Source organism: Babylonia areolata, chromosome 34 (genome assembly GCF_041734735.1).
Source record: "Babylonia areolata isolate BAREFJ2019XMU chromosome 34, ASM4173473v1, whole genome shotgun sequence".
Taxonomy (NCBI): Eukaryota; Metazoa; Mollusca; class Gastropoda; order Neogastropoda; family Buccinidae; genus Babylonia; species Babylonia areolata.
In genome coordinates, this window is record NC_134909.1 from 9,047,776 (window position 1) to 9,059,517 (window position 11,742).

The following is an 11,742-nucleotide window of genomic DNA, read 5'->3' on the forward strand; positions in this document are numbered from 1 at the left end:
GAATATGTAAAAATGTTTCATTCATCCAGTTTTTCTTCCCTTATAATATATAAAAATATGTAACCCAACTGAGGGACAACATTTGTGTACATTTCTTGGAATAATTATGTGATAATGCTATTGGAAGACCGGTAAAGTCACAATGTCCCTCAAATAAAGTCAAGCCTTGAGTGCTTGCATATATATATATGTGTGTACCTATCAGAGTGGGTTTCTTCAGCAGAACTCTGCCAGAGGACGACACTCATGTTGTAACGACAGGTTCTTTTACAGTGCGACAAGAGCGTGCTGCAAGCATACACACAACACTGCCACAACTCTTCACATACACAGGTGACCACAGTTTTTATTTCACACTAATCATGACTGTCACATCTTTACTGAGCCTCCGTCTTCTTGCTCTTGACCTGAGCGGCGATGCGGTCCAGGTCACGACGACCCTGGGCCGTCAGTCTGCGCCCTCTGTCAACACACACACAAGAATCAACAATATCTTAATACTTTGATCCCGAGACCGAGGGGGCGTAGCCCCACATCCATATTATCACTTGGAGAGGTCACAATGCATTGTGTATGTCTCTTTTTCTTTTCTTTTAAATTGTGGTTGTTCTAATATAATTTGTGTGTGCAGGTATTATCCATTTGTCAAGAAAATATTATATTTTCGTGCAAATTACCTGACTAATGTTCATGAACAAGTTGGAAATGTGACTAAAAAACAAAACACTGATTTCAAAACAACAGCATGTCACTGAAAATATATAAAATGGGAAAACATGTGTTTTGTATTCTTTATTCATTTACCTTTCAGAAAATATATACTTTTATGTATCTTTCTCCAATAACAAAGAGCACAGAATTTTTTGAAAATATATACCTGTTTTTGGGGGAAGAAAAAAAAAACAAAAAAAAAAACCCCTGGCAAATAGATTTCACTTAAATCGTATTTTCCTGGCAGTGAAAGGGTTAAAAGGATGCAGAGTTGCACAACAGAGTGATGGAAAGAAACAGACGGTGATCCACAGAACACATCTACAGTTGGATCAACCATGCCCCATGCCTCTGCCTACCACGTCTCCAAGAAGGCTGTGCCAAGGGAAGCAACTCCGCAACACACTCGCAACTAAGAAATGTTGATAACATGAATATATTCCTTGTACTGTCCAGCTCTCTCTTATCACTTTTTATTAACTCTCTCCATACGAACGGCGAAAGAGACGACGTTAACAGCGTTTCAGCCCAATTACCATCATCAAAATATTACAAGCGGAAGGCTCTTATACTGAAGAGGTGAATGTTGACAAAGTATACCACAACTCTGATGACGGAAGCTAAAGGTTGGGTCATTCAGACACCCACAGGACATCCAAGGGGTCTGTGTAGAGAAGAGAGGACTGGCCGTACTGAGTGAGTTAATACCCTCTGCAGAAATGTGATGATAAATTCACCTAAATCAGCCTAACACACAGACAAATCCCACATCCAGATTCTCAACAAAGTACTTCCCCCCCCCCACCCCCCCCCCCACCAACAACAACAAAAACAACCTAAATCACTGAAAGTCACAATGCAGTTGTTATTCTTGGCTACACAATAAAGTGAGGAGTTGACCTAGTATTATTCAGCATTAGATCTTTGTTAATCCAATATTCAGATAAGGCAATTTAGCGGTCAATCTTGGTCGATGTGGTAGGCAAATAGTTAAAAAAAGGATGCAGAGTTGTACAAGAGTCATGGGAAGAAATAGATGTTGATCCACTAAAAATATATACACAGTAATAGGAGCTCTTTTTTTTTTTTTTTTTTTTAAATGAAGAATGAAAGATTGCTTTAAAAAGGAGGAATGTTTTTCAGGCTTGTTTGAAAAACGATTTAGAGCTGGCTTTCTCCTATAGATTACGTATGACCGTGTGAAACTATGTATGTGTAGAGAGCTGCCTTTTCTTTTTAGACAGTATAACCATGTGAAACTAAGTATGTGTTTGAATATTTTATGGCCTGGAAAATGTTGGAGCATACCAACGGAAATAAAAAAAAAAAAGACATTATTTTTTTTTTCCTTTTAATCTTCCTGGGATGCTAAGACTAGGACCTGCTCAGCTGCAGAACTTTTCAAGAAATCCTCTGATTTCTCAAATGGGATAAAAGAAAAAAAAAAAATGAAAGTTTTCTACGGATGCTGAGACTGTCCTGCTCAAATGCAGAACTTTTCAAGCACTCGACAGTGCACCACCACAGATGAACTTTCGTCAACATCGAGGGGTCATGTTGAGGAGACCATTTTTCACACTGTAACAAAGGTTGACAGCTGCAGCCAGTTTCCCTGCTAACAGAACAATGACTAACCTTTGCTCCCTGACCCAGTCTGAAGTGAACAAGTCCACTGTGTTGTTCTGACACTTAGAGCATCGTTTATTTAAAAAACAAAAACAAAAAAAAACAAAAAAAAACCACTGGCACTGGGGTAGCATTTTTCACACAGAAAACTTAGTGGTGAAAGAGTTAAGAATTTAAAACAACAACAAAAAAACACAAAAACAACCAGGATGCAGAGATGCACAACAACAACGACAGTGCTGGGCTAACCAACCAACCCACCCACCCACTCACTCACCCAGTGTTCTGATCCTTCTCCACGAGCTTCAGCCCCTCCAGGGCCTGCAGAACCTTGCGGGCCACTGAGCGGTTGGCTCGGCAGTTGTGGCTGGGCGCTGTGCCGTTGCGTTTCTTGGCTGCACACACACACAACAAAAATTAAAAGTGTGAATTTACAACCTTTTCTCTCCCCCTCCCCCCTTCCAGATTATTTTGTTTTACATCAACTTATTACTTTCTGACAAGGAAATAAAACCCTCACTGGCTTTGACATATTTTGAAGAACATGAATCATTTTCAATGCACAGTTTTTGTTTGTTTTTTTCATCATTCTTCATACTTTTAGTGTTACTAATTCACTTGTATGTAAAACTATTATGTTTTCTGCACATCATAAGCTGTCTTCTGCAACAAAAGATACAAAACCTTAGTTCATATGACATTTTTGGTTTGGCGTGTGAGAGTTCAGTGAGGAGTTACCTCCCTTCACACAGGATTTAGAGGTTCCCTTTGGATTCTTCTGTCAGAGGGTGAATTTACTTTTTTTTTTCTTCCTGTTTAACTGAGGAAGCTCCAATTCTCTCTCATCAACAGCATCTTTAATTCTAACCAGTTATTCATTTTCTGAAATGAATTTCGTTACCAACTGTAAATTTGTCATTGTTAACTGGTTCAGCTTGTACCACATGTGCATCTTGTAACTCTACTTGTTTTGCTAAGTTCACATACACCTTTCCAAAATTCTTTATTAGTGTTTAAAACTTTCCTTGAGCCATAAGTCCCAATGAATTTCTGGACAGTTTCATTATCATACTTTTTAATTCAAACTGAGGTGGAAGATTTCGTTCCTGTGCTTCATCACTGACAGACATAATGTTAGTGTAATTACTCATTTCAGTAATGCAGAGAAGCAAAATTTCAAACATTTACAAACCCTGGTAACTTTTTATTTAAACGTTTTAAGGACTTGCAAAAAGCATGTAATTTTTTTTTTTTTACGCTTAATAGCAAAAAAAAGCATAACACAAGACAGAGCGTAAACCTGACAAGATGGCGTGGAGAGCCTTGGCCAAAGGAATGATTCAGCGCTTATAGCTTTTAGAGGCGTTTGATTGGCTAAGAGCGGACCGGGCAAGACGGGTCGCCTTTTCACTGTTAGCTGCGCGAAATTTGGCCAAGCAGAGCAAACCGATAGGCCTAGTTTGCGTAAGTTTGACAAGGTACAGTGACGGGCGCAATAGCCGAGTGGTTAAAGCGTTGGACTGTCAATCTGAGGGTCCCGGGTTCGAATCACGGTGACGGCACCTGGTGGGTAAAGGGTGGAGATTTTTACGATCCCCCAGGTCAACATATGTGCAGACCTGCTAGTGCCTGAACCCTCTTCGTGTGTATATGCAAGCAGAAGATCAAATACGCAAATTAAAGATCCTGTAATCCATGTCAGCGTTCGGTGGGTTATGGAAACAAGAACATACCCAGCATGCACACCCCCGCCTACATGGCGGGGTAAAAACAGTCATACACGTAAAAGCCCGCTCGTGTGCATATGAGTGAACGCAGAAGAAGAAGACATGGTACAGTATACGACACCAAAAAATTTTTTTCTACAAATTCTTAAAAACTTTATCTGTACAAACCCTGGTGCAGCTGCTCTACAAGCAATGGAAATGAAAAAAATATAACAGGCAATACCTTTATGACACACATGCGATTCCTAGTTTGTTTTTCAATACAGCATGGTTTAAAATCCTCTCTGGTATGGTTCAAACCTTTAGTATTGTTTATACTTCCTAAAGTATGGTTAGGAGCTGCTTTGGTCTGGTTTAAATCCTCCCTCCTATGGCTGAAAGCTCCCCGAGGACAGTTGAAAGCTCCTCTTGTATGGCTGGAAGCTTCTCTAGTATTGTTAAAACCCCCTCTAGTATGGCTGAAAGCTCCTCTTTTTCTTGTATGCAAATCAGTGTGGCTGAGACAGGGAGAATTTGTGTGGTTAAACCATCTTCTCTCCTCTCTTGTATAGTGAGACTCCAAGCTCCTCTGGTATGGTTTAACCCCCCACCATGCCCCCCCAAATCCACTTAGTGAAGTAGTGTGGTTGAAAGCTCCTCAGGTATGACCGAGAGCTGCGCAAGTGCTTGACAAAACAAGAGAAGCGGTGTGGAGCATGAATCTCAGCACGCCAAACAAAGGGCCTCACATCCATAGATCTTGGTGAAGGCCCCCACGCCTGCAGGAGAGCGGATGTACAGGTGCCTGCACGTGGACGCTGCAACACACACACAACCCCGCACACACATCTTTAAAGTAACCACACACTTCAACAGTCAATGCCAAAAACAACTCCAAAGTACCCATAGGCACAATTACACAATGCATCGAAAGAATGCCCAATCATCAAGTCCAGTAAGAAAGCCCAGTCATCAATTCCAGAAACATAGGCTTCCTGGGGGGGGGGGGGGGGGAAGAAAGAAAAAAAAAAGGTAAATGGACCCACAAGGCAGATAACAAGAGGTGACAGAAAGAACAGCGGGGGGAGAAAGAGAAAAAAAGGTAAATGGACCCACAAGGCAGATAACAAGAGGTGACAGAAAGAGCAGGGGGGAAAAAAAGAGAAAAAAAGTCGCAACAGAAAAGAGGAAACATCCAACATATGATTTCCAGCAGGTGGGGATGCTACCATAGAATCTACACTGAAAGAGCCCCATGGCATCCCCACAAGGAGAGACTCCTGCTTTTGCAACCACCTAGCATGATTCTATCCCAACAAGGAGATACTCCTGCCTTTGCAACCACCTAGCAGGATTCTATCCCAGTTTCAGTTTCAGTAGCTCAAGGAGGCGTCACTGCGTTCGGACAAATCCATATACGCTACACCACATCTGCCAAGCAGATGCCTGACCAGCAGCGTAACCCAACGCGCTAAGGCCTTGAGGAAAAAAAAAAAAAAAAAAAAAATATATATATATATATATATATATATAGATAGATAGATAAGCTTACATAAATAAATAAATAAATAATAATTATGATATTTAAAAAAAAACCCACCCAGCATGATTCTATCCCAACAAGGAGAGACTCCTGCATTTGCAACCACCTAGCATGATTCTATCCCCACAAGGAGAGACTCCTGCTTTTGCAACCACCTAGCATGATTCTATCCCCACAAGGAGAGACTCCTGCTTTTGCAACCACCTAGCATGATTCTATCCCAACAAGGAGAGACTCCTGCTTTTGCAACCACCTAGCATGATTCTATCCCAACAAGGAGAGACTCCTGCTTTTGCAACCACCTAGCATGATTCTATCCCAACAAGGAGAGACTCCTGCTTTTGCAACCACCTAGCAGGATTCCATCCCAACAAGGAGAGACTCTTGCTTTTGCAACTACCTAGCATGATTCTATCCCAACTAGGAGAGACTCCTGCTTTTGCAACCACCTAGCATGATTCTATCCCCACAAGAAACAAGTCAATTCAATGCAGGTTCCTCCATACCCCAAATTTAAACAAAAATTTTTTTCTTTCCTTCATTTAAATATATATACGTAAAACATATTATAGACCTGTAACACAAAAAATCTGTATCACAGGTGCACACACAGTATGTCAAGTTTAACAGTGAGGAACCACAGATCTCACGGGGCTCATCATACGCATCAGGTTTTCAGGCGGGAAATTATTTCCAATCCAGGGTGGAAAGGTGAGATGGAAAGATTTCCTAGACCTTCCCACAGTATTGGAGGATGCGAAAGTGAATCATTTATTCCTTATAAGGCCACAGTCCCTCATGAGAGGGTACATGGGACACACGAGCCACGATTCAAAGTAAAATGTTACACGTATGTCTTAATGCTCACATCAAATGAAATTTACACTTGCATCATGCTGTTAGAACATTACATTACCTCTAAAATTCAATATCAACAGAGCTACATTCAATGAACTGGAACAGCTTCTATTCCAGTCAACCAGAAGAGATATTTACTGTACTTGCCCAATGTGTGGTTACTTCCCTTGGCACCCCTGACCACTGGCATGTTTTTGACCTACAGTGATTCATCCATAAAACTGACAGCAAACAGCATTCCTGCCGTCTCAATACTTGAACATCATGACTTCACATACATGCAGAACAAAGTAGAAGTTGACTGTGAAACTAGCAAAGTCAAATGGGCAACTCAATATGTGAGGTAATCCCCTGTGATATGAAATGATACGAAGTTTCAGCACATCTTGAGGCCTACCTTATTCTCCCGAATCATCTTTTCTTCTCCCCAATTGATATTCAGTATGATTGGTGACATATTACCTTGTTTGTTCTTTCTAAAAAGCATAACCAAAACGGACCGACAAACAAGTCTCAAAAAACATTATCAACATCAAAAATAGAGGAACACTCAAACTAAGCGCTGATTGGCTCAGGCCAATCAACTCACTGGCTGACAATCATTTGCCACACCACCACCACATATGCGCCAGTTTCCTCTCTGCATCTATTTCAATTATTCACTTTCTAATGCTTCACTTCTCATACCTCAGCTTGGGAATTTTATCGTGAAGGTAGTGTTCTGAAGATTTGGGTAGCATGCTAATTGTAAAGTTCAAAATAATGCAGCTGGCAGTCTGAGATGCGTTTAACCATGAATTCCCCTCCTCTTTTATTAAAAATAGTGTTTCATCATGCTGTCTTGAGTTTTAAGACTAATTTTAATGAAAAGTTAAAGACTGAGGTCTCGACAACCTCTCTCCCTCATAAATCTGAAAACACCCAGCAATGATCAAACATATGCTTACTGAAAAAGTAGAATATCGAGGCACACTCGCTTCTCTGAACAGACAGACAGACAGACAAGCAAACGTACCTGCGCGGGTGTAAAACCAGTCCTCATCGTATGGACTCAACTCTTTGAAGCGGCCCAACTTGACAATGTCAGCCCATTCTGGAACCTTCAGTTTTCCAGATCTGCAACATATGCCCTCAGACATTATTACTTAACTTACTTACGTTCGGCCTCCAGCAATTTCTCACATTCCCAGCAGCAACTGTCTCAAATTTCTTTTCCCTCAAGACCAACTCTAACAGAAAACCCTCATGTTAGTCCAAATGAACTGTCAGCAACAATCTGCATTCAACTCCAATGATTTCATAATTTTATACATCCTTGTATAATCCAATAACTGTGTACATTAAAAATAAATAAATAAAAATAAAAAGACAGAATGTTGGTCAAAAAAAGAAAGAAAAAAAAAAGAAGCAACATTTGCTTATAAACATAAAAACAGTAGTAGTTGTTTTACACATACTTGTGTCAGTTCCACTCCCTTGTATACTGTATTACAATCAAGTCTGAAATCCATGCATCAAAGGGGGTGAGGGTTCACTGTTTCACATTTTCATTTTCCTTCTTCACTTTCTACACTGCAACAATCTTCACAACTTTTGACTACCCTGACAAAATCAAAACCATCTGCAAAATCCTACAGAAGAAATCCACTTTAACATGTACACAAATGTATGCTTTTTTTTTTTTTTTGCTTTTTTTTTTTTAAATCAAGGCATTTTGGGCTACACTGCTCGTCAGGCTTCTGCTCAGCAGATGTGTAGTATATAAGGATTTGTCCAAACACAGTGACACCTCCTTGAGAAACTGAAATCAAAAGCATCAATCAAACACGCACACCACAAAGTGTTCAGATGGCTTACTTTTTCAGGAAGGCAGCTAGGGCCTTAGTGAACTCGTGCTGGTTGACGTCTTTCACAGAAATACCCATCCTGTTCACAGAAAGCAAAATGGGTCAGTTCAGCAGTTAGTAAACCGCTGGATCAGTATCACTATTTGTGCTCCCTTTAATCCCCACACAAGTACACTTGTCAGAGAAGGTGTCAAATCACGGTGATAAAACCAAAGCTTATCCACTGTATGGGCCAGGATTATCAGCTACCATTCTTTATTTAGACTTGTACCCTTGGGATTGCAAACTTTTGTTCATTAAGATCAATCTCACTGTGTAAAAAGTTCACAGAAAGGTGTGACTGCACTTTAGATTCATGCAACATGGATCTCCATTCACCAAGGTTCAACAATTATTTAGTTTACTGAAGTATCACTATCAGCTTTAAAATAAAATGTATTTTTCAATTTGTCAAAAAGTGGTAAGGAAGTGCTGATCAAATTTCATCACAACCCCCTCCCCCCCAACCCCCCCTCCCTTCCCACTCATCAGGGAATTGGGGTCACCAGGGTCACAAATTTCTGTCATTAAACACTGATTATAGCTATGTGAGTACTGCTTCTGTCGAGAACTCTTTCTTGGTAATATTTAAAAATTCTACTGATTAAATAAATTCACACTTGTTACAACACACTGAACAGATAACCTTATAAAGACAATTCCTACCTTTACAATAAGAACCATTTCAAATACTATAACAATAAATGAATAATAATGAAGTATTGGCCTGGTGGCAAAATGGCAATGTCAACATTTCTTCCAATCCTGTCCACTCCTCTGTGTGACTGGCAGAATGAACATCCACGCCTTGTTGTGAACACAACACATTCCATTCTGAGGGGGAAAATCAGGGATACTGCCAGCAACCCATCTGACAAGAAAGCAGGAGAATCTTGAACTTTGAATCTTGGTTAAAATTCCACACTCACCAGAATTTTAACCCAATAGACAAGACCATGAGTGGTGAGCTGGATGCTTGTCATTTGAATGAAATGAAAAAGTATAAGCATTACTAAATGTACCGAAGAAAAAGACATCGGAGTTATCTTTGACTCAAAATTTACTTTTGAGAAACATATTCATACGGCAATCAATAAAGCAAATAGCATGCTTGGAATTATTAAAAGGACCTTTACTTACCTTGATAAAGAAAATTTCCTTGTCTATATAAAGCCTTGGTAAGACCACACTTGGAATATGGTGATACCCAAACCGGAAAGGATTGCTAACAGCAATAGAAAGGGTGCAAAGAAGAGCTACAAAATTATTAAGTGAACTAAAAGACATGGATTATGGAGAAAGGCTGAGGCAACTGGACCTTCCATCACTGAAATATAGACGATATAGGGGAGATATGATCCAAGTATACAAAATCATATACAATTTAGATGATCTAAGAGTGGAAGATTTCTTTGAATTTAACACTGTTGAAAAAACACGAAGCTCTAGCAAAGATATATACCCAAAACATACTCGATTAAATGCCAAAACATACACTCTTACTAACCGCGTTATAAAATGGTGGAACCCACTAACAGAACTAACCAAAACAGCACCAACTCTTAACCAAGTCAAGAATCTTCTGGACGCTGATATAAATGTAAAGATAAAAAAGTATGAATATGATGATTAAATTACTCGTAGGAAAATTACCACATGCAATGCGGACACTACTCAATGTTGATGAAAAAGAAGGGACATCAAAAAGGCCGCGAGGCCTACTTCATCCCTATTCTATATCTGTACCTGTACCTAATAAAATGAGAACCCATGTGCAGCATGCACTTTGATGAATTCATGGCATAAAAGGATTGTTCCTGGCAAAATTCTATAGACCAATCTGTACACTGCAGGCAGAAAAAAAATGAATAAAACAGTCATACACCCAAGTAGAGAAATATACATGTCTGTCTGAGTGTGTATGTGTGTGTGCCTGAAATCTAATTGAATGACATAGGAAACAACTGATGAGTGCCCAACAGCAGGCATCAGTCGGCTCTACCCATGTTGGCTGCCTGTTGTGCAAATTAATGACCCCAAGTTTGTAAAGTATTTAAAGCTTGGTCTTGACTTCAACCGAGGATAGACCCTATTTTTAAAAAAAATATCTATATCATCATAATAAAAAAAATAAATAATGATAAAAGGGTGGTGCACTCAGTGTAGCGATGTGTTCTACCCACAAACAGCCAGAATTTTCACTTTAAGAAAGCTGTTATGACAAAAGAGTAATACAATCACAAAGTAACAAAATATTACTTCAAGTATGTTTAACACAGAAAATGAACGCACCTTTGCAAGCTGCAACTAGTGCTTAAAAATATTGAAATCATTCCTGTTATAACTTTTTTTTTTTAATAGATAAAAAATATTTAGAAATCAGACATATAACGCAAAGGGGGAAATAAACGGAATGCATATATACGAGAGATATGCCCAAAATGAGACATTAATAGCACTTCTTGTGATAAATGGTAGCGCTGGGCAAGTTGGTTATCGAACCCACTCGTGGGATTCGACCGATTCATTTTTAAGAATCGAATTTTCGTTTGTGGCAACATTTCACGCTTATTTTACTTCAAGCAGTGTTTCGCTAAAAATTCTGGACTGTAAATATGTTCCTTGCGTGTTGATTAAAGACCAGTACTGTTAAATATAAAACACACACAAGTTCCACATGCCTACCTTTCAACGTGATGAATGACGGAAAAGGAAGTGCATGCTGGGAAAATTTGGAAAGCGTGTTGATAGTTGGTATCTTTTCAGCGGAAAGATACAAAACATTAGCAAACCGCAAAAACGTTAGCCAAACTTAAGGCATTTCAGACTAAACAAATAAACGTTTATGTTCTGTTTTAGTATCGTAAATTCAGGGAGCTATTTTAACGGCGATTTTCACGATAAAGCAATAATCTCATGGGTAGATTAATGTGGTCTGCCAACGGATATGACTGACTGTGTATATGTATATATATTACAGATATATGAGCACTGAAGAAGGTAGTCTACCTTCAACATCTCACACACACACACACACACACACACACACACACACACACACCACAACACACTGACACACACGTCAACGCAGCATTTAAACATTTCACTGGTGTCTTTTATGTAGTTACTATTGAAATGGCTGTGAACTGATTGCATGCGCATCGGGTAACACATACCACACACGAATTTCAGTTATTGGTGTTGCCAACTTGTATTCTGTAGATCTGTATGATGTTCCATGAATAATGGATTGCGCCGGAAAACACTGAACAGTAGCGGACTAGCGGCCGGCGCCACCGTGACAGTCCGAGATTCTAACCGACGGCCTACTAAAGCACTCAGTCATGTATCCAGCTGGTGAAATAGTGTCTCCTGAAAACAGAAATTCGGAAAAAGGAAAAAAAACAACACA

The 11,742-nt window shown here is 39.6% G+C and overlaps 1 protein-coding gene across 1 annotated transcript; it reads right to left on the reverse strand.

Moving 5' to 3' along the window:
• Positions 1-326: 326 nt before the first annotated feature.
• Positions 327-11,079, reverse strand: LOC143277616 (small ribosomal subunit protein eS19-like). Its single transcript, XM_076582498.1, has 6 exons — positions 11,016-11,079; positions 8,302-8,370; positions 7,460-7,560; positions 4,793-4,861; positions 2,615-2,732; positions 327-462 (listed from the first exon to the last, which is right to left on the reverse strand). The coding sequence occupies exons 2-6, from the start codon at positions 8,367-8,369 to the stop codon at positions 378-380; spliced, it is 441 nt and encodes a 146-aa protein (XP_076438613.1). The 5' UTR covers position 8,370; positions 11,016-11,079; the 3' UTR covers positions 327-377.
• Positions 11,080-11,742: the final 663 nt, after the last annotated feature.

Excerpts from the sequence above, each read along its gene's own strand:
- LOC143277616 (XM_076582498.1), bottom strand. The coding sequence starts at position 8,369 with ATGGGTATTTCTGTGAAAGACGTCAACCAGCACGAGTTCACTAAGGCC. Across the intron at positions 7,561-8,301 it reads CTAGCTGCCTTCCTGAAAAA|ATCTGGAAAACTGAAGGTTC; the intron begins GTAAGCCATCTG and ends CATATGTTGCAG. Across the intron at positions 2,733-4,792 it reads CTTCACCAAGATCTATGGAT|CCAAGAAACGCAACGGCACA; the intron begins GTGAGGCCCTTT and ends GTGTGTGTGCAG.